The sequence below is a fragment of the Myiozetetes cayanensis genome, unplaced genomic scaffold, assembly GCF_022539395.1.
Source record: "Myiozetetes cayanensis isolate MyiCay16 unplaced genomic scaffold, myiCay2020 scf24, whole genome shotgun sequence".
NCBI classification, from domain to species: Eukaryota; Metazoa; Chordata; class Aves; order Passeriformes; family Tyrannidae; genus Myiozetetes; species Myiozetetes cayanensis.
The window spans coordinates 6,119,577-6,145,468 of record NW_026087456.1 but is presented as its reverse complement, the minus strand read 5'-3'; the positions used below and the strand labels follow the sequence as shown (position 1 = coordinate 6,145,468).

The following is a 25,892-nucleotide window of genomic DNA, read 5'->3' as shown; positions in this document are numbered from 1 at the left end:
TTTGCAAAAATATTTATTAAAGGCTAAGTGATTAATTCAGTTTCATTGGTATTAGAGATGGGGGACATGCAGACCCAGCATAGTCACTGTCTCAGCCTTTTGGCCAGGTTAAGAGCAATCAGCTCTAAAGGGCAACTTAATTAACAGGAGCTCCTCCTTATCAGGTTGTTCCTTCTTCCTGCTCCTGTCTGCTGTGCCATCTCCCTGGCACTCTGTGTGCCTGACACAGTTCCTCTTGCTCCACTGTGCTTCAGGCTCTCTTGAAATCCAATTTGCTGATGATTCTTGGCATTCCTAAAATCCAGCTTTTCCTTTCCAACTGTGACACTAAGGCTTATTGAGCCCATGGGTTGGCAGTGTCTCCCCACTGCTCTGGCAGCCTTTTCCTTTCATCTCGTCTGTTACTGCTCTGATCAGTCACAGCCCTAAAATACGATGTACTGCTGAGCAGTTGTGTGAATCATGTCAAGGAAGAGCACTACAAATACCTTTTAAAAGTGATTAATTTTACCTTCACTTTCTTCTGAAGTGATGTTCCTGGGTTTGTCTTGGGTTGTCCCCTGGTTTTAGGTGCTTGTTTTGCTGCAAGTGAAACCCAGGTCATAGTTACGAGGAGATTAGTGAATGCACACTAAACATAAAGCTGCATTTCTGCATGTTCTGTGTGTCTTCTGTTGTAAGTTAGTGACATGGCTGTGTTGGCTGAATAGTTGCACCAACTTTGTTCTAAAGGTGAACACTCAAAAGTGGTTATTTTGTTATTTATGTGAGTGAATGCTAAATGAAACCAAAACAGTTGAAAGAAACATGATGGATTACTTTACCCTTGCTAAGTAAACCCCCTTGGGAAAAGCCTTAAGAAACATGTGTGAGCATGCATTTGTTATTTTTCTAAATGGAGACTCTGAGATGAAAGTATCAGTCATTTGGAGACTGAGGCTTTATTACCTGTACCCAGTAATGAATGAAGCACGTGATGCTCTTGTATTTGGTAATCTGTGGTCTCAGGTGCATGTTCAGGACAGCTGGATATTTGTAGGAGCTGAGGTCAAGATATAAATGAGAATAGACGGAGAACCTGAATAGAGAAATAAATTCCATTGTGTTCAGTATCTGTGCTACTTATAAAGGTGAAACCTCTTAAAATCTGCGGCAGCCCCTGTTAATGTGGTTGATTAGGTTAGCGGGTTGATACTTGAACACTTACACAAGTCACTGCTCTGTTTAAAGCCTTGGGTTGACTCCTAAGTGCAACCGGAACTTCCCGAAGTGTTTGTGTTTCAGAAGTGTGTATTTTTGTTGTGGATGTTTACATTTTAGAGACCTCGTGTCTGTCTGCGAGTGGTTTTTTGCCTCTGGCTGGCAAAGAGGAAAAAGATACACTTAGAATGTTGTCATGCAAAAGCAAAGAAATGCGCCTTTGTATGGGAGCGTGACTCACAGTTTCTCACCGTGACACTCCATTGGCTTGATTGTTTTTGTTGCAGTTCTGATGGTTTGGTTTATTAACAGACCACCTCTCCTGCTAAGGTTTGTGAGCAGAGTTGTTCTGCTGTTTGCGGTCTGGAGACTGGGGGTGCCTCACAGGTCAACACAAAGCTTACCCGTTAGTGGAAGATGTTAGTATGTCTTCGAGAAAGATACCAAACTGTCAGAGACTAAATGTGGGACAGAGAGACACGAGATACTTGTAATTCCTAGAGACAAGTTACAGTAGGTACATCCAGCTCGTGGGCTGGGGTTTGGATCTGATGCAGCTGGGCAGCTTTGGCTCTGGAAATGGCAAAATGGGGGTATTGATACGTGTGCGTGTGTGTGTAAATGCACGTGTTGTCCTTGAACCGGCCCTTGGGCTTGAGGGGGTTTGTCATGTCAGGTGTGGAGCAAACACGCCCAACTCTGTGTGTTTTGCTTGGACACCTGGCTGGGAATAGACATTGCCCCTAAGCACGAAGGAATCTGCCAACTTCAGCCACAGAGTACAGTGGAGTGGGGATTCGGCTGTAGGGGGTTGATTCCTACTTTTCCCCTCTTTTTTTTTTTTTTTTTTTTTGTGAATTTCCTTGCATTTCTGACACTTACTCCCTCTGGAGCTGCCACTGACACTTACTCCCACCTCTGTAGCAGTGAGCCTGCAAAGTAGTTGCTGCTTTGTGCTTTCCCGTGGGCACGGAGGTGCAGGAGGAGGACGGGTGATGGGAGCTGGCGCAGCAGCTTCACCACAGTGTCATTCAGGGGCCTCATGGAAGGGTTTTCCTTACGGGGCCTCTGCAAATATGTTGGAGATGGGCCCTGAGCCTTTGGCTGGGGTTGAGCTTTTCCACAGCAAACTGTAGTAATGCTAGTCATTGATCCAGAGACGTGCAGCCTGGGAGTTTTCGGGGGTACATAAACTCTCCCTTCTCGTAAACAGAGTGAGAGGTGTTTTCCTAATGACATTTTTAGTTCAACTAAAGCATCTGTATGTCAGTGAAAACGGGTTGAAATAGTATCCGATTTGTCCTCTCTTCCCAGGGTCCATGAGCTACTCTGTTAGCTGCAGTGTGGGAGCAGGGTTTTCACTGTGAAGTGATGGAGAGTCTTGAGCGGGAGGCTGGACTGGATCCTTCTGACCTGAAGTGTGTGGGATTTTGAGACTGTGGCTGGTACTCTTAGTTTTAGTCTGCACTGAAGTCTTATTTGTAGGGATCTTTGCTAGGTGGATTATAGTGGAAATACAGCTGAGGCTGTAATTATACCTTTATTTGCTGTGTAAGTGTATCCAAGGCCAGAAGCTCATGGTTGGCTTTTTCTTTAAGGCTCCCTGATGCAGTGGTTAAGAGTTCCCATTTCCTTGTAGAGGAGTAGGAAAATGGGTATTTTATTAATCCATTTGGCTAACACATCCTCAAATTCCACCTACTTAAGACGTGCCTCGTGCTCTGGTGCGGCACCCTCCTGTCCTGCATGCTTACCCTGCCCCGTGCTCACTGCTCTCTTCTCTTTTTGTCTTTTGTTTTATTCCTAATGTGTTTCTGTCCCTTTCTCTTCCCACTGTGACCTTTGTTTTCCCTCTTCCTTACTGGTACTGTGGCATACTCCTGCCCCAGAACATCTTAGCCAGTGCAGATGCTCTGAGTGAAACGCCAGCAGTGGCTTCATGCACGTGGATTGCCGCGGGCGAAGAGCTTGGGATGCCCCAGGCTCCTCTGCTCCTCTGCGGCTGCCAACAGATTCCAGCTGGGAATGTGAGAAAGGTAGTACCAGCTCAGCAGTGAGCAACCTCCAAAATGCACAGCTCCCTTTCCCTAAAGCATTAAGTTGGTAGATTTTGCCAAGATCTTCAAAATAAACCGGTTTTGAAGGAGATTTTTGGCCGAACCCTTTCTGCTGCAGAGCAAAGAAACCATTTGGGACCATTTAAGTTAGTGCAGTGTTATTGGGTTTGGGCCACTCTAAAGCTCTGCTGCTTTATGAGAACTGTGAGAGGGCTTTGGAGTTTGCACTGTACGTGTGATTTTTCAGTTCCAGTGCTCAGGGCAGTAAAAGAACTTTTGGAAAATGTACATGTTTTCTGTATTCCCCACATTTGCTAACGGCTTTTCTGTCCGCGTTGTGCTACTTGTCCTTAAAATTATTTTCTCTGCTGGACTGTGCAAAACTGCCCTGGAAATATGTTTCTTTTGAGCTCTTTTAAGAAAAGTGAGGAAGATCCAGTTTTTAACTGAGATTTGAAACCTTGCCAACCACAAGGCTATTAAATACCGCTTTTCAACTTCCATATTCTTAGAAAAGTCTCTCCAGGTTGTGAAATAAATGTCCATTTGTAACTCTCTCTTAAATATGCTGACTAGTTTAACCTGCAGCTTGTACATTTGCCCTGACCATATACCCTGGGAAAGAGAGCATTTCAGTGCCTGTTGCTGGGTGGTTCATTTAGTGCCACAAATTGTACTGGTTTCAGTGGAAATTCAGGTATGGCTGTGTAGCTGGTGTTACTCTTCAGCCAAAACATCAGTGAGTACCTATTCCTAACAGAACCTCTGTGTATTATTGTTAGTAATAAATGTCCCCTTTCTACCTGTTTTTATACTACTTGAAGGTAGGTTCAATCAAGCTACATCCAAAGTGATGAGTGTTCCCACTTAATGATCATCTCCTTAGATAAATCTGCCATATAGAAATGCAGATGGTATTCTAAGCAAGAAGACACATGAGTGTAAAACAAAATCTGGAAATTTGGAGTATAGATTACCCTTACAGCTTTAGAAGGCTGTGTGTGTATCTATATCTGAGAGTCTTCAGTGAGAGCTCTAACAGTGTTAGGTAACATCGGTTTTAAATCCACCTCCTCCTGAGTTATAGTTCAATGCCTTAACTTCATTTCATTCATGCCTTCCAAGCCATTTTTTTTATCTTCCTGAAGATACAACTTTATCCTTCTTCCTCAGAGTTTCTCTGCTGGCATGAAGTTGCCGTTTCTTGCAATTCATTTCTTCTTACCCGGCAGAAAAAGGGAGATGGTCACAGGTCAGCTTATTATGAGACAAAAGCAGGTCTTTAATGGGAGTAGGAAATTTCCTGAGTCCCTTCAGTTGTCCGTGTGTAAAGGTCACCTCAGTTATATTTGGGATGGGACGTTGTTTTATTTCATAACTTGGTGATGACTGAGCCTCCAGTGCTCGGGATGTTTGCTCAGCAAGCCGAGCTCTGTGTTGTCACAACACCAGCAGGAATCGACCAGAGCCTTGTGCTCGGAGTTCCTTGCAAATTAAAGGGCAGGGATGTGAACAGTGAAATAGCTCATGGCCGTGCTGGAGGGGCCCTCCCGAAGGACTGCCAGAATAACTGCAAGAAAGGGCCTTTTTAGGCCTTGATTAGTGAGCTCTTTCACAATGATCTGTGCTACTTTTTTGGGCTGCAAATGTCTGAATTGTTTCACTTCCATTGATCTGGCTTTGAGGTTCAATTATGCATAGAGTAATACTACTCAAATATGAGAAGATGTGAAATGATGGACAGTGTCTGAACTGTTGCTGTCGGTGACCTAAGGGCTGGAAGAGATACAGGTCCTCAGTGTCAAGTGATAAATTTCTCTCGCAACCAGTTAACCAAGTTGCAGTGAGTTAAACTGAAAACTGTTGCTTCTGGTGACGATCACGTGGTTAAAACGTGTGTGATTGGTAAGGCTGTATCTTGGCACCTCCAGATCAGCACAACACTGTGGCAAATAATCACATTGCATTCATAAAGCCATAAAATAATGCTGAAACCTGAAAAACTCACAGCACTATTCTGGCTCTGCTTGTTCATGTGCCGTTGGAGTTGGAGAGGAAAATGCAGTGAAGCTGATTTTGCTTTGGGGGCTTTCAGTATTGCAGCGCTTTTCAAACTCTGCAGGAAAACCTTTCTTATTTTTCCTTGTAAAGAGTAACACTTCAGCAGTTTCTCCAAACTATACAAATTTATAAAGGCTTTCAAAACCTTTCCTAAAAGTTTATTTTTACAGGATCTGAACTTCTGGCCCGGTGTGGTGCTGGAGGATTTCATATGCTTTTCTGTCCAGAGAAAGTCACGAAGCATAATAAGTCAGTACTGCAGCAATTAATATTAATTTTCAGCTATTCCACACAGCTGTTCCTTGTTAAGTGTGTGGTGAAAGCTGTGCTTGGGCACATCTCAAAAGTCCATTTGCCGCAGTCCCTGCCCAGAGCACTTTTCCGCGTTCTCGTGTCCCCAGTGGGCAAGGAGTTACACCGAAGGGTTTGGAGCTGTTCATGGGTCTGATTTTGGCCTCATAACTTGGGAGGGCTGTATTTTGGATACTTCATTCCGAGATGAAATGAAACCTTGTGCCTGGCTTTTTACTTTTGCCCTCAAAAAGGGTTTGCAGCAATTACCCGAATAGTTTCGTATTCCCGGTATTCCTGTTGTTGGGAGTTTTGGTTGGTTTCTTCACTACGGTCTCTTTTCCCCTCCGACAAAATGCCAAATAAGCAGCAGCCTCTCTCTCAATCTCAAGAGCTGCTCCTTCTCCAAAATTTACAGTCACTTCAAGCATTTATTGTGGTGGCTTTAAAGCTCAAGCTGTTTAAAACTGCACCATTAAATAGAACAAAGCATGTACTGCACCAGAGCAGGTAGGTGAATAAAGCTGGTGCCTGAGACGATGGGCACCAGGCAGGCAAAGGGGAAAGCTTTCCTGTGTTCATCAAAACTGCTGGGTTTGGTTCGTGGCTAGAAAAATCAGTTTAGGTTTTGTGTCAGTAATTCACAGCAGGCAGTAGCTAAATGCTGTGTGATATGATCTCACAGGTTTTAATTTCTTTAAAATCTTCAATTTCTTCAAAATAATTGATTCAAATCATGTTCCTAATTTGTATACCATTCTTTCTTGTGCCTTTGCTGTCCTCACGTACTGCTGCAGTTCTGTTTGTTTGCTCTAACCATTTGTTGGCTGTATGAGGTAAACCAATACTTTTCTGTCGGGCAGTGCCAGAACATTTCGGGAGCGATATGGTCCCGACTGGTCTCGGTCGAGGCTCTGCCCGTACAGAGCTGTTGTGTGTTCAGTGTCCAGCGCCGTTCCGTGAACATCAAGAAAACTGCCATGAGCATTTTCCACTTTCTGTGAGCAGCTGACTGTGCCATAAGTGGCCTTTCAACGAATTAAATGGGGTTTTAAGTTGCCTTTACGTGAAATGAAGGTGGAATAACTCGCTCTCCTTGTTTCCAATTTGACGGTAGCTGCTTACTTTGTAATAAGCATTTTCTCTGATAAAAACAGCATCAAAAAGCTAGAGGTTCAAAGTTTTCCTATTTTCTTTGCAAGCTGAAGCTCAGGCTTTCTCTGGGTTTAGGTTTGAAGAAGAAGACAAGTCACTCTCAAGCGCTGAAATACCACAATGGCTGTGAAAACTTCCTTTTGTCTATTTTTTTTTTGTTTGCAGTCAAACTGCAGCTTCAAGCGGAAGAAAGAGGAGTGGTGTCGATCAAAGGTGTGAGTGCAAATCGCTTCCTGGCCATGAAGGAGGATGGCAGATTGCTGGCCTTGGTAAGCACTGCTTTGTTCGTGTTTCTGTCTGTAATTTGTAGGTCCTGCCCTTGCTCTGTATGGAGCAACCTCCTCTCCCACAGAATTTACTCAGCCTCTCTGTGTGCGAGAAATTAGCTCTGCACGGCTTTAGTCAATTAGTTAAAAATTACAAATTCAGAAGAGTTGGATATGTCTGTCCTACCTACAAGCTGCAAAATTTAATGGGAATGGCTTGTCTGAGAGAGGAAAAAAAAAATCATAGTGATCATGTAGAGAAGGAAGTTATAAAAACAAATGAGGAATAAAATGTTTGCTTTCTTACCCCCAGGAGTAATTTTTTTCCTCTTTCACTTCCTTACACATGTGATTTTAAAGACCTTATTAAAATAGGAAATAAAGCCCATTTTAAAAAAAAAACAAAAAACTTTCTTGATACTAATCTGTATAAATTGTTTTCTCATTTTCCTCTTTGTAGAGAATCAAGTTTTTTGGGCACGTTTACTTCCTAACTAGAAAACTGGCAAGCAAAAAAAACATTTTTGAAAATGTGATGATAAAATTTTAAAAAGTTATATAAATGTAGGTAAATTAAACTACTCTCTAGTGAGACTAGTTTTAGTTTAAACTGTTGTGCATTTTATTGGTATCAGCTGATTTTTTAACTGTGTTTTAAAGCCAGTGTGTGTAGCAGACTCTGAAAGTTAATAAGGACTCCCAGTGCTGGGATATAAATTTTGCTTTAAGAGCTGCAGTTACATTCATTTTGCTTAAATCTCTCATCCATAACCTTCAGAGCAGGCAGACCTCCAGCCCTGGTGAAGTACCACTGCCGGGCATTGATCCCATTGGAATTTCAGTTTGCAATAATCCCTGACACTTTGGTGGCTTGAACATTCAGCCTCTGTGCAAGTCGCCACCAGTGACTGGTGTTAGTAATTCCATTCCTAACCCTGGCTGAACAGCAGCTGATGAGAGACCCACGCCAAGGGCTGCAGAAATTCCTCCTGACTTCCCTCCTGCCTCAGTGAAATGAGTCTGAAAGGAGTTTGACAGGAGCAGGGCTCCCCGGGGTGCTCCGCAGCACCACGTCTCTGGCTCCGGGGAACCCGTTTTGTTCATGCCTGTGAGAACAGTGACAGAACCCGTTTCAAGTTACTTGGGTGTTGTGTGACAGCTCAGCTGAAGAAAATATGAGGAGTTGTCCACTGTGCAATTCTTGAGTTAAGGGTAATGGGGAATTTCCTGTGGTGCTGCTGTGGTGGAATTCGGCTTCCCATTCAGATCATCCTCTTTAACGTGAGCGACAGCGAATGGTCAAAACGGGGTGTTTAGTGCCATTTGTAAAATTATAAACACGGGGGGGGTAGGGGTGTTTATGTTTGGGATTTCTTCCGTTGCAGTGGTGGGTTTGGTTGTAGAGCATGCCTTCTTTGCAACGATTTTAACTGCTTAGTTCCTGTAAGGCAAAGTGCTTGGTAAGTATTTCACTTGGAATTATGCTCTCAAAATGTGTAAAGCCTAGTCACTTTGTGCTTCTCACTTGAGCTTATAAAACATTTGTGTTGTTTCTGGAAATGGGTATTACTTGCACTGTATTTGCTGCACACTCTACTTCCTACAGCTCTTTTAATTTTGCTATTCATAGGTGGAAATTCTGTACTCTTTTAAGCTCTCCTTCTTCACCCAGCCTAACGAATGCTGCTGCAATTTCACGGCTGTTTTCTGCAGCACCGGCAAATGTTTTCTCCATAAGGATTTCTGTACTGTGACTTCCAACAACAGTCTGTGGCCCGTTGTGCCTCTACTGTTTCTGCCTCTAAATGAAACTGTGTCTAATTGCCAGTGTTTCTCCTTCAGTTGGAGCAGGGCTGTGTTTCAGCGAGAGCTCTGCGAAGAGCACACGCTGGAAACGTTTGCGGTGCAGTGATCCCGTCAGTGCACATGATGAAACGCTGCTGAAACCTCTGGCTATTTCTTTTTAAATGTTATGGAACTTTAGTTTGTAAACAATTCATGAAGTTCTCTAATCCACCAGTTACTCAAGTACTATTCTGTCTTTTTTAATGTCTGCTTGCCTTACTTACTTTTCAGTGTCCGGGATCCATTAGTTTATTGTCCTTGTTTTATAAAATATATCAGCATCTTCAAAAATACTTTTGCAGATTACTACTCGGGCCTGCTTTTCATCTTGCCGGATATTTTTGTAATTACTTTGTGCAGACACGTCTTTAGGGTTCGTTCTGAGCTGGGTTTTGCACAATGATTTATTGCACGGCCGGTGCATCACTGCTCACCCTGGTGATCTGCGTGGGGGTGCAGTGGATTGTGTTCTTGTCTGGAAAGCTGCATGATGCTGATTTTAATTGAGCAGTTGCATGCTCTTCACTAACAGACTCAGTTGTGGGGGAGAACTAATCTTTACCAGTTGGGTCATGGGAGGAAATGGCTGGTTATTCATGCAGATAGTCAAAACCTCCCCTTGGAAAATGCTGTTTTAACTGAAAATATTTGTGCGGAAAAGTATCTATTCCATCAGATTTTTAATGGAAACACTGAAACGTTTCATTTCTGATACGGCTTATTTTGACTTTCCAGTTTCACTTAATTATCATAATGAAATATTTTCACTTTATGGAAAGAAATGCGATTATTTTGTTTAATGAAGAAATTTCCCAAACCTCCCGTGAAAGGAAGAATTGAACTTTTGACTAAGTTATATTTCACGATAAATAATTTGTTATTAAAGGGCATGACCTGTTCATTCTGTCTGTAGTGCTTAAAATGGTTTCATTTCAAGGACTTCACTTGAAGGGAAATTTTTGTCTTTTGATGTTATGGATTAAAGTTGTGCCACAGGAATATTGGTGAGAATAACCTGCATTTCTTGGCCCTTTTGTAGTTAGAAAAGGCTGAATATGGTCATCACCTCTCCCAGACCGTACTGGATCCACTGTGGTAATTACAGGTTAATAACGCTCTGGTTTCGGTTTTGAGAATGAATAAATTTGAGGAATTTTAATCCCTAATCCAAGTGCAAAATGTCAGAGGTAGTTGTTGGCACAGTGTGACTCTAGGGCAGATGAGGTTTGGACTGAAAAGTCAATCAGTGGGTGATGTCTGTGCAAATACAGAAAGAACCACCTCGTTGCAGGAAGCTGCTGCCCCTCTTTCAGGCAATTAATATGCCCTGGGGTGAATCGACTTGAGGATTTCAGGATTGCTGAAGCTGAAAATTCCTGCACTCAGCATTTTATTTAGTCAGGATGGAGGGCTTGCTTGGCAGCCGACAAAATCCTGACTGGTGGCAGGGCAGGCACTGGGGGAACTCGCTCCCCGCCACTGCCCCAGGTGTTTTCCCTTCCTTTATCCTTCTCCTGAAGGGCTGCAGAGTTCAGGTGTTTCATGCTGTGCTGTAGAGGCTTTCCCTGCCAGATCAGTGCTCTGAATGCATCCTGGACTTAAATGTCTTTGAAAAAACCACTGATATCTCGGGTTTTTTCCAGGGGCTGAGGTTCTCAGTGTGGTGGCTGGCATCCCACTCCTGCTGGACAGCAGTCCGGCTTCCGAAATGTCTCCTTTGGCAGATGTTGGGGAATACATAGTTTATGAAGCCTGAATTACCATTTGTCATCTAAATGTTGGCTTTTATGTCAAAATGTTTACATTGGCAGCACACCGTAGGAACACACTGGTGTCACATATGCTTTGTGCAGAAATAAGGAATTTTCTTTTTTTTTCCACACTTTTTTGATGGTGTCTCTGCCTGAATTTCCAGCTTGAGCAGTTGTGCTGAACTTGCCTATACTCTGCTTAAAGGTTGGGGTTTAAATGCTTCTTTATACAGTTTCTGTGCCCTCCTCCCTTTCACGCTTGGATCTATGGCTTGAGATGATTAATGCATTTGTTGTCACACTGCTGCAACACAAAGCATTGAAGTACAACTTGTCGTGAGAAAGATTATTTAAAATAAAAAAATAACGTGAAAATTGCGAATGGGATTTCTGTTATTTGAAATGTACAAGTGTCCGTGAGTTACGGATACGAGAAACTGCAGATGGATTTTCTCTTACAAGTTCTTTTGCTTAGAAGCAAAAATTCCTATCTGAAAATGATTGGAGGAAATACCCTTTTACTTGAAGACATGTTTGGAGACAGATCACTTTATTCCAGACTGCATTTGAAGGATTTAATTGTTTGTAGCTACAGATTCTTGGCCTATATGAGGAGTTAGCCTTCTCTTGTATGTTTTTGTGTGTACTGTATGAAGTCTGATTGTTCCAATATTATTTATATATTAATGAATGTTAACAAAAGATGGTAACAAAGGGTAGCCTGCTAATTTCACATTCCCTGTCTGCTCCCCAGTCTTTTACATGCTTGCTTTTTAATGACGAGCTTTTCTGCTCCTCTGGCATTCCCAAAAATTTTCAGGGGAAATGAGTCTGACTGAACTGATGGACTGAGGGGTGATGTTTATGAAAAGTAAGTGCACCCTCCAAGTTCCTGGGGTGTTGAACTTCTGCCTTCTTTATATTTGAGAAAAATAATTTCTCTTGCCTAAAGTGCCACTTCTGCAGATGGATTTACCACTGTGACAGCTGAGGGCTGTGGTAATTCCATGTAGGTGGAGCTGGCTTTGAAGACTTCCTTCCAGAAGAATTCCTTAGATGTACTTCTGAATACTGTAGCATGCCTGGGCTCCATGTGGAATATACCTCTCTAATTCCTAAAATTGTTTTTTAAGTTTTGAATTCTAAAAAAAAAAAATCTTGAAAAGACTGTTTTGGAATGCTATAAACACAGACTTGAATTAGCTTTAGGAAAAGTTAAACCTCAAAACTGGAAAAGAAGAGGCAAAGGCTGAAAGTCTGCCATGCTGTTTATCTAAAATGTTGGGTTGAGGAAGGCAAGGGAAATGCTGCCTTTTCTCTTACACCCTGCCTTTCTTTTTGGTTATAACCTAGGATGAGATGGCAAAGCTGCTGAGCTTGGAAGTCACTGAGTGCCAAGGGACAGGGTCCTTCATTTAAATGTTTGAATTTCTGATTCCAACAAAGAATCACACAGTGAAAACAAACTAGAACCTGCTTGGTCTGTGTTAGAGACCACAAATGAACCACAGTTAAACCCTCTTCTTCTTGTAGGTGTTTTTAAGAATATTTTCATAATAGCTATCATTTTTCAGGCGTGAAATGTTTCATACCCATTTCTTAAAGCCAGAGGTACTGCTCGCTCACATTTTTGCTAAGTTAGTCCCATGAGTCTGAAGAATTGATTTTGGACCAATAATATTTTTTTTCCCCTCTTTTTTAGAAATATGCAACAGAAGAATGTTTCTTCTTTGAGCGTTTGGAATCTAATAACTATAACACTTACCGATCACGGAAATACTCCGATTGGTATGTGGCACTGAAAAGAACTGGACAGTACAAACCTGGACCAAAAACTGGACCTGGACAGAAAGCTATCCTTTTTCTTCCCATGTCTGCCAAAAGCTGATTCCCATGGCGGATTCCGAGCACATTTGCCACACTACACTAAAGACGTCGACTTTCCTACTCCTCCCCAAAGTAGCAAAATATAAGCAATTATATGCTGATATTAACTACTTTTCCAGATACCAGTTTAAAACATGAATGTTTCATACTGTCTTTATATTGCTCTTTAAACCTATTGTGCCAGTGTGTGTGGGGGTAAAATTACTTGGAAAATATATTTTCAGGATCAATAACACTTCTGTTTTCTTCTAGGTATCTATGCAGAGCTGTTTTATTTACCTTATGCTTGCTTTATGGAGTAAAGGAAAACAAATCTGATGCTCACTTACAGCATTATTTACCTTTAAAAATAATTTATCTCTTAGCGTATTAAAGAATAATTACTTCCTAATAATTACCTAAAAAGAAGTCCATGAATAAATTTAATGTGCAACACTGCAGTAATAATTCTAAATTATTAATCTAACGAAATGTGAAATGTCTTGCTCTCATGTAATGTTTCTGTAGGACTCGGGCAGCTCCCTGTGGTACAGTTTGTAGAACAGGCCTGTGTAGACAGCTGGGAACTCCCTCATGGTTAAGTCAATCTTATCAAACCCTTCCCTGTACCCGTACAGTAGGAGTTTGGCTACGTTGCTGGTGATGGGAGTAGAGTTTTTTGTCCTGACAAGCTCCTCGAGGTCCATCCACTCGCACCTCAGGCATTCCTGCTGGCAGAAGCTGATGTTGAAGGAGGAGGGCTGCAGGCGACAGATGATGTACATGTCCGACTGCCCAAAGGCTCCGGGGTGGTGGTGCTGCTGCCTGATGCTTAGGATGGACTTGAACTCTGACTTGATGCCAGTCTCTTCAAAAACCTCCCGAACTGCTGTGTCTCCTGGGTGGAAAGAGCAACCCTTAACATTCTTTAAACATCTGGGGAAGGCGGAAAGCCTCTAACCGAAAGCCTTCTCTGTTCTGCTTCGTCAGGTTTTGAGGATGTAAGTCTTGTTTTCCAGCACAAGGATAAGCTAATTCTTTGGTCCCTGAACAAAACTAATTGCTATGTGCCTTTCCTGTGTATATCCTGCAGAATTACCCCTTTTGATAATACTGTGCAGGGGGTGGTTTGAAATGAACACTCTGGTGGCTGCTGACTCTGCTGATCTCTTAATCCAAGGCAGCATTCCACCCTCCTTGCAGTCCTTTGCATCCCCGTCCCTCTCCTTGCCTCTGTCCGAGCTGTTGTGTTACCTGCTTCTTGTAGTTCACTTTCAGTAAGAAACGAGTGTGCTGGCTTGCTTCCAAAAGCAAAATACATCTTAAGAGACCTGTAGAGATTTGCCATCCTGTGGAAGCTTTCATCTTGCCATGTCAGAGGGGAACAGAACAGGGGTAGTTTCAAATATTGGAAATAATGTGGACACACAGTGGCTGACAATATATAACCAAAATGATTAATCCAGCACTGGCCAAATTACTGTACACTAATGGCCTTGGTTTGCACATATTTCTTCCTCAGCTCAGCTGCTGTCTTGCTGTGGAATGACCTGTGTGAAGTTTCCCAGATGGGGAAAGACACTCATGTACCATTACTGACCCTTGCAGAGATTGCATTTTATGTTGCCCAGAGAGGCCTCTGCAGTCCCCTGGTTTAAAATAGTGGTTGCAAAGCCAAACTCCCTGTGGCAAGTGGTTTTGTTATTGGGCAGGGGGCTGTATTACACAGAAGTGAAGAACTGAGATAACGAGGAAGGCTGAAGCAGGCTGCAGCAGGCTAAGCAGAAGGTTAAGAAAATTGTGATAATTAGGGATTTCATTTGAGCATTGAGCTCTGCTTTTAGATAAAGTGCCTTTTTCTGTTTCCCTTTTATTTAAATGTGTATATATATAAATATCTACTGACAGTTAAAACATAAGAAACACTTGGGCTTGAATTTCAGAAATACTCAAATACAAAAATGTGTGCACTTTGCTTAATTCATTATGAGACTATTGGTATTACTTGCACGAGTCAGTTTGTACTCATTTAAGTAGATAGCCATGTATTTTGTCACTTCATATAATCACAGGATCTTTAAGCCTTGTAATTGCAATTTTTAATTGTAATTTAAAATGTAGTCCCTTGAATGAGTTTATAAGGTTTGATGTAAGGATTTAGGAAAAAAGGAAAATTAAGCTCTATTATATTTTATGCTTCACTAATTTATATCTTCTTGTAATATAAGATGTGGATGCAGAGAATCATAACTTTTATTATTATGTAGTTTAGAAGTGGCAGGAGGGGAGCTGTGAGAGACTTATTTTCTGCTGGGTGTTTTCCAATACTTACATCCAGGTTCCAGCCGTAATTTCACCTGTTTTTTGAGGGATGGCCTCTGGCTTACTCAGTAGCACTGTCCCTCTGGGGAATCCCAGTGGAATGCCAGTGCTGGCACAACAATCCTGCTGGTATCTCCTGACCTAGAGCCTCTGGCACTAGAAGTGGGAAGAAGCCTGGCTAGACAACAACCAGAGAGTCTGAGATTCTTCTGAAAACATGGATCCATTTCACTGTTACATGTATTTGCATTGTCCAGCAAATAGTTTTGATTTCCATCAGTGGGTTTGACAAAAAGACTGAAAATGAGACTTGGGACTTGTGAAACTAAACTCAGTCATATCCCAGTAACTAGCAACTTTCTCCATGTGTTGAAATAATGAACTGGAATACAAGCCCTCCAAATGTTGCAGGGAGACTGTTAAAATTGTAGGCATTTGTAAGGTATGGAACAGTCAGGAAACCTGGGCTCAATGCCCAGCTTTAAAAATAACCAGTCTATGGATCATGATTTTAAGGGGTGAGATACAAAGGGGGAAAAAAACCCCCAAATTTTCTCTCTCTTCATAAACAGCCTTGTTCATTCACCACTGACCAGAAAACTGCAGCAGTGCTTGTCATCACCTGTGCTATGCTGGGCAGAAATGAGAGGTTTCCTCAAATCAGCATTATTTCTTAATACAGAAGAGCCTTATGCCCCTGGTTGAGTAGGTGCCCAGAGGACCGAGGTGCTGCACTCAATGCTGCCCTGTGCCAGGAGCTCGTGGTCCAAACAAATCAAATGAATGAGGGTGGGAGGAAGCAAATGTTGTATTTAATTCTGCTTTGCATGTACAAATGGGGAAGCTGGAAATTTTTGCTCAGTGCATCACTGAGGTCACTGCCCTGGATTCCAGTGTGAGCTGAGAGCTCCCTGTTTCAGTTTTATTTGGTTTATGTACTGATTACCTAAATCCTCTGCACTTCTGGCTCATATTACAGCATATCCAAGAAGCCCACAAAAAGTCAGCTGGCTTCAAGCACTCACTTAAGAGAAATTGTGGAAAAGAGTAAATGTTATAAATGCAAAACTTCTTTGCCCCAAACGTAATGTTGCCATTAAGGTAACATGAAGGATCCTGTGACCTTAATTATCATGAAGGTCACAGGATCATGTCACTTCATCTGCTCACCATTAATTCAAAGAAACAGATTCAAAGGAGTGATGTGGGTCATGCTGTATTTCAGTAGTGTTAATGTCTTTGTAACTCTGTTGACGTCTGACCTGTATTCCTGGGACTTACCAATGTCTTCTCCCGGATTAGACAGACCTCCTGGAAATTTCCATGCATTTATAGTCTGTATTGGAGGAGAAAACATTAATGAAGGATACAGCCTGTGTTGTACTCTCTAATATGAAGGAGATAATAAGCATGTGACTTGTTTTCTTGAAGTTGCAGCATTGTTATGACTCCTACAAGCAGCAGGAAGTAGGAACTTATTCATTCCTGCTAAGGTGGTGATCAGAGACAGCTACAGTCTGTATGAACTATTGGAACGAAACACCTACTGACTGAAAACACAAACTGTCTAACAGTCATTAGACAAAATTGCTGCTAGATAGAGTAGTTGAATATCAAAAAAAAGCTGCTATAGACAATATAATCTTATATTTTAATCACTAATGTATTGCCCTTCCATGGTTTTGGCTTTTAAAAAAAGGTATATATATTTAATCTTACCAACAGGTATTATGATTGTAGTACTGTTCTATATTGCACTGGCTTTAAGATGACTCTGTGTGTCTGTAATAATCATTTAGTGTAATTTGTCATTTTCATGGAATACAAAAACTGAGGGCTTGTGTGTGATTTATATAGAGAAACATTTATTGAATTGCAATAAAGTTCAGTATTAGAACGTGGAGACTTGGTGTTGTTACTCATACTGCTAAAGGAGTCCCAGTCCCTGCACCTCTTGCAAATGCATGAAGATTTGTAGGCTTTAGTTCTCTGTATGTTTTATTTCTTTCCTTATTAAAAGTTTATGTAGGAAGAAGTTACCCTTCACCTAGAAATTAATGCAGTAAAAAAATAAACCGGCCAGAAAAAAACACTTTTTTGTCCAGGCAGCAGAGAGGGGGGAAATTCTCTGCTTTCCAGTGATTTGAAACCCCAACAACTACACTGGAAATTTTTTTTTTTTCTGGGCATTCTTAAAGGGCTTGGATAGGAATTTAAAGTAATAGATTAAAAATAGTGCAGATGGAAAATACATATATTTGTCTGCTGGCTTCCAGATTTGCTTTTGGTTCCTGGAAATCTTTGGGTGATGTGGAATTGTCCTTTCACAATTAAACCTAAACAGCTCTTAAAATTCTGCCAGCTGCTTAATTAATTTTTTTTTAAGCTTTCAGAACATCCTTTATTTTAAAAGACACCATTTCAGGGAAACTGTTCATTTTATGGAAAAAGAGAAGGGAGAGGAGTGGTGGAACCAACAGTGGGAAACAAACTGTCTGAGCCATCTGCTTGCCCTATTTGCTCACTGCACGAGAAATGTATGAATATTCATTCACACAGTCCAGCATTTAGACTTAATTTTACCCGGTCAATAAAGAGCTGGAAAGAGGAGAGTCAGAAACAATCACTTTTTTCCTTTCAGCTCGCTGCACTGTCAGCTTTGTTCTGGAAAGGTGAGCTGAAATATCCCACTTTTCAGAATGAGCTGAGGGAAGAGCAGTGCCAGACTGGTCCTCTTGTGTTTTGGAGCCAGAGGTGAAAGAGGTAATGCCTGGTGAGTACCCAAATTAGAGCATCTGATGTCACTGCAGAATGGGTAGAGATACCTGCACTTAAAATGCCTGTGGGGGAGCTTTAACAAAACCACACATGTAGAAGTTAAGCCTCAAACCCTCCTGGGCTTAGGAAACTACTAGTTCCTTCTAAATATGCAGATATTCTTTGAGACCTGTTTAAGATCTTTACTAAAAGGTAAGCATGCAGTTTTATATTTCTGTGTGTAGAAAGGATAAATAAATGCTGTGTTTCTAAAGTTTACAGTGTGCTGTTTTGCTCCTGGAGACTCTCTAGAACTGGAAGCACTTTTGGAGCCTACAGCATGTGAGGTAAGTTCATGCTTAAATTGGTAGTTTCTCGATGTAAGCCTGAAGGTCCTGCTATAGAGAAGTTCTTGATGTTTTTATTTATTATAAGTAAAAATAAAAAAATAAAAATCTTTAATTGCAGGAAATTAGTTCAGAGGAAGAGAAACACCCTTGTCTTTTGTGTTAGAAATTCAACATGTTGTTTAATTGAACCTGCCTATGAAAGCACCCTTTCACTGAAGTTCATTAACTGTGTTGTAGTTACTAATGAACTGATGTTTTGGGTCCTGGGAAGAAACGTCTTAGTAGCTATTTCAGGAAAGGCAGAAAAATGCAGCCAGTGAGACTGTGGCATAGTTTTAGCTATGTAAAATTAAAATGACGCATCCAAGTGTGTTTCAGTCCACCTCGGTTTGATTGTTTCATATTAAAACTGCAGCTCAATCTCACTGTACTAGAGACGCTTTGCAAATGAAAGCACAGTGGAAGCCAAATGCCTTTTCTGTGGAATAGCCACAGAAAACGCAACTGCCATTGAGCCAGTGAGCTTTCTGCAGCTGCTGGATTAAAACCTAGGTTAGCCTGAGGGGGGCTGGAAGACGTTCCCAGTGATGGATGTTTGGTGACCTCAAGCCACATCACAGGACCCACCATTGCCCACACTAATGCTCTGGTTTGGCCTTCTCCGTTTGTGAGGAATTAGGGATCTCTACACCTGCTGTACTGAGGTGCTCTGCAGGTCATGGCCAACCATGGGGTGGCTTATTTAAAGCCACAGACATGCCTGGAATTTTTGAAACCAAACAAAATCAGAAACCTCCTTTCAAAATCTGTTTTGAGCCGTGGGGGTTTTCCAGAGGCCTCCATGGATCCAAACACATGATTAGGGACTCTTGGGTCAGTTACAGGAGAAAAACTCAAAGCAGGAAGGATACTTAGTAGTGCTGAGTCAATCACCTGTTATAATTAACAATAAATAAAGCCCTTGATTTTCATAGTGGTTTTTTATTCCCTTAAAATGGAATACAGCAATCTGTTGATAGATGTGTTCCAAGACACACTTTAAACTATCACAATTTGGGACTGGTATAAAAATAAATATTTTTTTTTTTTAATACTACAGAGCAGGATTATCTGAATGAACTTCTCTATTTTATAATCCTGTAACAAACTTACCTTATTTCTGTCTTGTACAACCAGCACCTTTCCAGTGCTTTCATCTAGAACAGCACCTAGTAGAGAAAGAAGATTGAAAAAAATGTAGCGCTGGACAACTATGTCCAATCTTAACAACTAAAATCTAACATGTTTTGATAAAGCGTAGCAAACCCCTAATGATACCATTTACAGTTGGCAAGGTTTGTTTAGATGAATCACAAAGTGGTATGTTGGTGGAAAACTGATACACAATTAAGTATCACAAAAAGGTTAAGTATCCTGTATAAAAATTCAGAGTTAGCACAGTACCAAGATAAATAATTGCAACATTTAAGTTCCAGATTAGACAAGAAATGAAAAGAAAAACTTGCTTGTGTTAATATCAGAACTAAAGAATGCAAGATCAAGAGGTCACCCAAACAATCTAGCAAAGCTGCAGCAGAGACGTGCCTGTAATCTTGCTTAAGTAACAGAAAATTTTCCAGTGACTTTGGCCAAGAAGCCACCCTTAAGGGGTAAGAATTTTTCCTCTGGTGAAGTTCATGACAGAACTCCCACCTGCTGTAGTGGAGATTTGAGTGTTTTCTGGTTAATGACACACAAGGTTTACTACTCAGGGGACTCACTGTACTGATAATGTTCGACTGGGTGACTATCTGTGAACTCATGACAGGAGCTCGCAGTAATCCGAGTTGATTTGTTAACCAAAAAGTGTTGCTTCCAAGTGGAAAAGTGACACTTGTTAAAAAAAACCCTCAGGATGTCTGACTGAAAGTGCAGTCTTTCCTTATGTCCTCATGCTCAGCCCATGACTTTCTCCTGCAGATTACAAGTTTTCCTGCTTTCTAAAACCCAAGTGCTTTCATGTTTAATCATCATGTCACCCTCACTGGTCATACTTTAAAAACGTCCTTCCTTTAAAAAAAAGGCATTTTTCTCAGACTTTAAAGAGTCCTGTGGTGAGCAGAATGAGTACTGTGATGCAGCTTACCAGGCTCTTTTCCACATCAGTCATGCATGGGTTTCAAATTAGTAGTTAACTATAAAAAAATGCTTCTGTCATTTTACAGCAGGAGGAAGAGTATACAGGCAGATTGGTGATACAGGCATTTAAAATGCTTTGGGGAAGTATTTCCACAGAAGGGAATTATTAAAGAATGAGTGTCCAGCTCACAACACCCTCTGTTTTTTTAATAATACATGGCAGACTTCTGTGTAGGAGGAATATTGAAAGGATGAAATACCTTCCTTCAAGAGATGTCAAAGGACATGTTTTAAGAGGGTAGTCACATATCTGCCTCCCCCTGACTTGTCACTGAACGATTTCATTCCTCCTGTAAATATTTAGCAGTGTCCAGGTTCAAGTACTCTGCTGATTGAAAGAGGGAACAAAAGGAAAGCAGGACTAACTTCGATGTGATGCATGCTGTGATTACTGGGATTGTTTTCTAGTAAAGCCATTGTTCAGACAAATGGTTTGCTGAGACCACAGAGAACTGCTGCAGGAGGGAAACTGCAGCTTGAGTCAAACAGAAAGTATGTGTTCCCTTCTCTGCTCCTGTTCCCCTGAAATATGATTTTTGGCAGCGAAATTGTCACTAAGATGATCAGAATCTCTGCTAGAGGATACCTAAAACCAAAGCAAAAAGAAAGGAAGAACACCAACAGGATTTGGTGTCCCGTCTTATGTTCCCAAGTGTGGCTTAGAAGGCCCTGAGCTGCACCTGGTTGGTATCAGTGAGATCAGAGCTTGACTGCAGGCCCTGAACTGTAGTTTTAAAAACTCTCCCCCTTGCTACAAATGTGGTACCTGGAGCTTTAAATCATCCAACACCAGGACTTTCTGGAAAGGTGTATGCTTAAAACCCAGCCAAGTAATCAGTATTACAACACTGCTTTGTTTTGAATGTTCTCTTTTGGGAAACAGGTAAGCATTAAAAAAAAAAAAATCACTTAGACAACTCCAGGTAATGAGTAATGGAGGGGAAAAATATCGTCATCCTACTTGTTTTATTTATGACTGATTAAAACACGTATGCAAAGATGTTCAGTGTTGAAAAGCACTTGAAAGCACTTGTCAACCACATGAGTGCATGCACACAACTGCTTGCATTGTGACCAGCAGCAAAGAGTAAGTATTTGTAAAACAACTTGGGAACTACTTTTAAATCACTTTTGATTCCTTGGGCCATCATAACCTACCTAACTCCACATTAATGCAGCTGCTCATTTTACCCATTTCCTTAAGGAACAGGACTGGCTAAGGCCGATAATCCTCAGTGTGTGCAGACTCCAAGGACTTTGATTCAGTAAGCAGATTAAGGTAGGTAGCAATGAAAATAACAGCTGTGCTGTAAGGCTTAGGCTACATGTGAGGGAGAAGAGAATGGCTTTTACTTTTCTTCCTCTCCTTTCACTTTCCTTCCTCAACTTGCCTGCCTGTGCCATTGTTGCGTGGCATGTTTACAAACACGTCCCCTTCTGGGTGGCAGACCACTTCCTCCCAGGAGGTGGGGAATGTTGGAAATGCTTCTCCAAAACATGTTAATCACTTCATACACCAGAGACTTTCCTGTATCTTTACACATGTGGAAAATCCTGCCGCCTACGAACGGATGCAGCGAGTGAGCTGGGAGAACACATCACACGTTCCACTATTTCTAAACAATGATGGCCAAGCCCAATGAGTAACATTTGCTACTCTCTGCTTCGCGACTCTCATCCAGTCTGGTCACGTATGACCTGACCTCTCTTATTCACACCTTTGTCATCACTTGGCTGGACCATCCTGGGGCACAAGCCCTGGCTGCACGGCGTTCCCTGCGTGGGAAACTCCAGACAGCAGGAAAACCAGCTGCTGGTCTACTTGGCAATGAGACCTGCTACCTGCTGCCTGCTCACTGTGCTGGTTTCCCTCTGGCCAGCCAACCACTCTCCATGTCTCTGCTTTTCGTTTCCAGGATGCTTAAGGGACTGAGTCCTGTATTTCACTGACTGGCCATAGCACTGAGATGGAGACTCTCATCAGAAAATTGCTTTCTTTTACTGCAGACGCTTCCTAAAATACCTTTTTTTTGTGTGTGTTTTTTTTTGGTTTTGTTTTTGTTTGTTTGTTTGTTTTTGTTTTGTTCAGGAAATAAAAATGCCTGGGGTTTGACACCCACAAAATATAAAAGAGCATATTTACATATTTTAATATTTGCATTAAATTAGTTAAAAATAGAATGAAGCCCTTCCACTACCCAAACTCTCTCCCTCCTAAAGTAGAAAGCTAATGGAATAAACATATTCCAGGTGGTATCCACACTCCTTAGTGTATTCTGGGGATGTGTTCCAGCTCCACTGACAGCGAGTGGAACAGAGGAAAAAAACCACATAGCAATCATTATTTCACAGAGAAGTCTGCTTGCCTACTGCCCAAAATGCCTTCCTTAAGTCCTTACCTCTTTTAAACAAACTCCTGATAATGAATAAAAATGTACAGGTTTGAAAAGTGATAGCAAAGAATACAGACATTTTATGTTGTGCAGTTTTTAAATCTGTGCAGTAAGTTAGGAAATCCATCTACCTGCCCTTGTGAAACTTTTCCTTTCCTCAGAGCTTTTTCCTACTTGCAGAGTGCCAAGTGTTTCAAAGTGGAACTGCAAACTGTGCTCTGAAAGTGCATTTTTGGTATTTTCAAATGTTTATTTGAGAGTCTTTCAAGAGTTACGATTTCTCTTACATGAAGTCCTTCCCAATACCCACCGAGGTCACAACAGATCTTTTACATGATTTTCTTTCAAACAACATTTTCAGCTGTGCAGGTCTTACTTCAGAAAAAAAAAAACCCTCTCAATTAGTCCCGTTTCCTCAAGCACTCGAGTTACAACCACAAGGAGTAACGTGGTGCTTCTGCGGAGGGAATGCGCTATCCTGCTCCAGTTTAATGCCACATATTTTAACGGTGAGGTTTCCATACCTCAGGAAAAACATGCTCCAACATGTCCATTGACAAAATCCAAGGCCGCCTTCGGCTTCCACCCCGCCCTCTGCTGGCTGTGGAACGGGAAGACTCCCACTGCCGATGGCAGTAGCAGTGTTTGGTAATTCAAGGCGTTTTCCCCAAAACTTATTTTCACCTGACCTGCTGCTACGCCGAACAATCCATCTTTTGTGAGTTCTTCCTAACTAGGTTTGTCAAATGGCTATTTATGGGTCTTAACACCACTTGGTGAATGAATAGAAATAATGTCCCACACAGTCCCTGCCAGGCAAGGACAAACAAGTCAAGGTTGTAATTGGAGAGATGTGCTCTCCCTATCCCGTAATTTCTGGGTGTTAAAGTAACTTTTACATGAGGGGTCCAGACAAACCTCCAAATAACAGATTACTGAGTGATGGGACAGGCAATGGCATATCTGTGGAACTCTGCAGAAAGACGGTGCAAAGCCATTCGAATTTGGTGAAGCCAAGTTTTTTTGGCTCATCATCAGTCCCTTGTACTGTGCTATATGAATTAAAAACAAACAAACAAAAAAGGGGAGCCATCTTATCTAGTTCCCCGCAAATGTTCTCAGTTATGGAACAACTCCTTTCCAACTGTGGCTGTGGGAGTTCTAGTTGGTTAAGAGTATTGTGTCCAGATGTTTATTAGTAAAATATATTTGTTTGGAATACAGACTTCTAAGCACAGCTCAGAGCAGCTTTCAGACCACTGTAATTTCAGCTAATAGTTGTTTTAGCTTCTGAACAATCCCTGTTAGGTCAAGTCATCCCCATTTACAGATCTTAATGTGAGCATAAGTTATGCAGATTCATATATTAAGCATCTACAGTAAGGACAGCGAACAGAGAAGTGCTTTTTTATTTATGACTGTGGTTACTTTTTCATTTTAAAATGCTGCTTGAAATCTTTACTCTCTCTTACCTGCAAGTTTGAAAAGACGACACGTTTCTCAAAGTGGTGTTTAAAAGCAATATTCATGAGCTAACATTCTACAGCTTCAGGACCACATTTTCTTTTCCCTGAGCTGTTCACAATTTTCTCCAACTGGAATCATTTTGAGAAACCTCTCTCTGGCTGTTTCTATGCTGTTGCACAGGCTCATTCACGAATGACACACTTCCCCTTGTAAAGTCACCCCAACAGCAGGCAGCTGGTTTCCATGTGCTGGTTGTCCAGAACAGCCCGTTTCCTACAGGTCCTAAGGGCTTGTTCAAGTCTTTTTGTGGGCACCACTCCTTTAACTCACCTGCAACCCCCAGCTGGTGGGTGGCAAACCCTGGCAGCCTGCTGGGCCCCTCTCCCAGCCACAGCGTCAGGGTGGATGAGCCCTGCTCGGCGTGGTGGAAAGCAAAGCCTTGGGAAGCAGCTGTTGCCACAAGCCCGCTCTGGAGGATGGGGACACGGAGCCAGACGGCAATGCGACCTTCCTGCCGCCACTGAGCCACAGAATCTGCAAGAGAGGGAAGTGAGGAGGGTCAAGGCCATGACCACCACTCAGAGACATCCCCCTCCTTGCCCTTGATCTGTGTGGTTTTAAACCTTATTGCGCACAAGAACCGGGGTTATCAAGCAAAAAAATCTGTATTTTCACCTCATTTACAGGGTCAAACTACTGTCAGTGTGAGGAAGCCCGCAACGACTCGGGATGCCAGCTTGACATTTCACGTGGTAAAAGTTGGTGTTCACGCACAAAATAATGGCTTTTCTGTCAGGGTCTGCTGTCAAAGGCACAGGGGAATGTACTCTTCTGAAGTACTGTGTCCAGTCCTGGGCTCCTCAGTGCAAGAAAGAGAAGGAGCTACTGGAGAGGGTCCCGTGAGGGGCAACAAAGGTGATCAGGGGTCTGGAGCATCTCTCTTAGGAGGAAAAGGGATGTGGGAGCTGGCCTTGTTTAGACTGGAGAAAAGAAGACAGAGAGGGGATCTTATTAATACATATAAATATTGCAAAGGCAGGTGCCAAGAGTCCGGCGTCAGAGTCTTTTCAGTTTCACCAGAGCACCGTGTCAGACTCCTTTCAGCTTCTTGCCCAGCGACAGGACAAGGAGCAGCATCCATAAACTAAAACACCAGAAGTTCCACCTCAACACGAGGAAGAGCCTCCTTTACGTTGAAGGTGCCAGAGCACTGGAACAGGCTGCCCAGGGAGGTCATGGAGCCTCCCCCTCTGGAGGCACTCCAAACCCACACGGACGCGCTCCTGTGTCACCTGCCCCGGGCACCCCTGCCTTGGCAGGGGAGGTTGTACCAGATGATCTCCAGAGGTCCGTTCCCATCGTGACAATTCCGTGGCTCTGTGAGCGCCCCCTGCTCCGTCCTGCCAGCTCCCTCCGCCGCACGGCCGCGCCTCTGCGCCCGTGAGGGGAAGGCGGCGGCTGAGGGGAGCTCCCCATCCCGGGGACCCCGCCGGCCCCTCACACAGCGCCCCCCGCCCGCCCCGCTGCCCCGGGAGCCCCGCCCGGCACTTGCCCCGCAGCCACCGCCCGAAGGCGGCCCGCTCCACCCGCGGGGGCTGGCGCAGCTCGCCCAGGTCCACGCTCACACCCCCGAACTTGTCCGGCCGAGCCCGCAGCCCCGCCAAGGCTGCCCAGCCCCGCGCCCTGCGCAGCGCCCGCCACAGCCGCGCCATGGCACTGAGAAGGGGCGGGCACCGCGGAGCCTCCGCCCCCGGGGGCGGTGCCGGCCTCTGCTCCGGAACCACTCGGCAGCGGGGCAGCATGTCTGCCTCCTCTTCCAAAAAAAAGAGCAAGGGGCGCCTGGCCGCGGCCAGCGGCTCCCCGCGGGATGCTCCCCTCGGGGCTGCTGAGGGCGGGCCGCTGGCGCTGCGCGTCGCCGACGCCGTGGAGGCAG

The 25,892-nt window shown here is 42.9% G+C and overlaps 3 protein-coding genes across 5 annotated transcripts in view; 2 read left to right on the top strand and 1 right to left on the bottom strand.

Annotated features, from left to right (window-relative positions):
• FGF2 (fibroblast growth factor 2) overlaps positions 1 to 16,715 on the top strand; it is a 25,638-nt gene extending 8,923 nt beyond the window's left edge. The window contains exons 2-3 of the mRNA XM_050320699.1: positions 6,930 to 7,033; positions 12,329 to 16,715. Of these exons, the coding sequence (XP_050176656.1) occupies positions 6,930 to 7,033; positions 12,329 to 12,514 (290 nt within the window). The 3' untranslated portion in view covers positions 12,515 to 16,715. The remainder of the gene's footprint in view (positions 1 to 6,929; positions 7,034 to 12,328) is intronic.
• Positions 13,002 to 25,671, bottom strand: NUDT6 (nudix hydrolase 6). Its single transcript, XM_050320698.1, has 5 exons — positions 25,512 to 25,671; positions 24,290 to 24,493; positions 19,074 to 19,129; positions 16,096 to 16,150; positions 13,002 to 13,390 (listed from the first exon to the last, which is right to left on the bottom strand). The coding sequence occupies exons 1-5, from the start codon at positions 25,669 to 25,671 to the stop codon at positions 13,002 to 13,004; spliced, it is 864 nt and encodes a 287-aa protein (XP_050176655.1).
• SPATA5 (spermatogenesis associated 5) overlaps positions 25,655 to 25,892 on the top strand; it is a 413,699-nt gene continuing 413,461 nt past the window's right edge. For 2 of the 3 annotated variants that reach the window (XR_007629554.1, XR_007629553.1), the window contains exon 1: positions 25,760 to 25,892. Coding sequence is in view for 1 of the 3 variants with exons in the window: in XM_050320693.1 (XP_050176650.1) it covers positions 25,670 to 25,892 (223 nt within the window). In the remaining 2 variants the exon portion in view is untranslated. The other variant, XM_050320693.1, reaches the window with a different exon arrangement.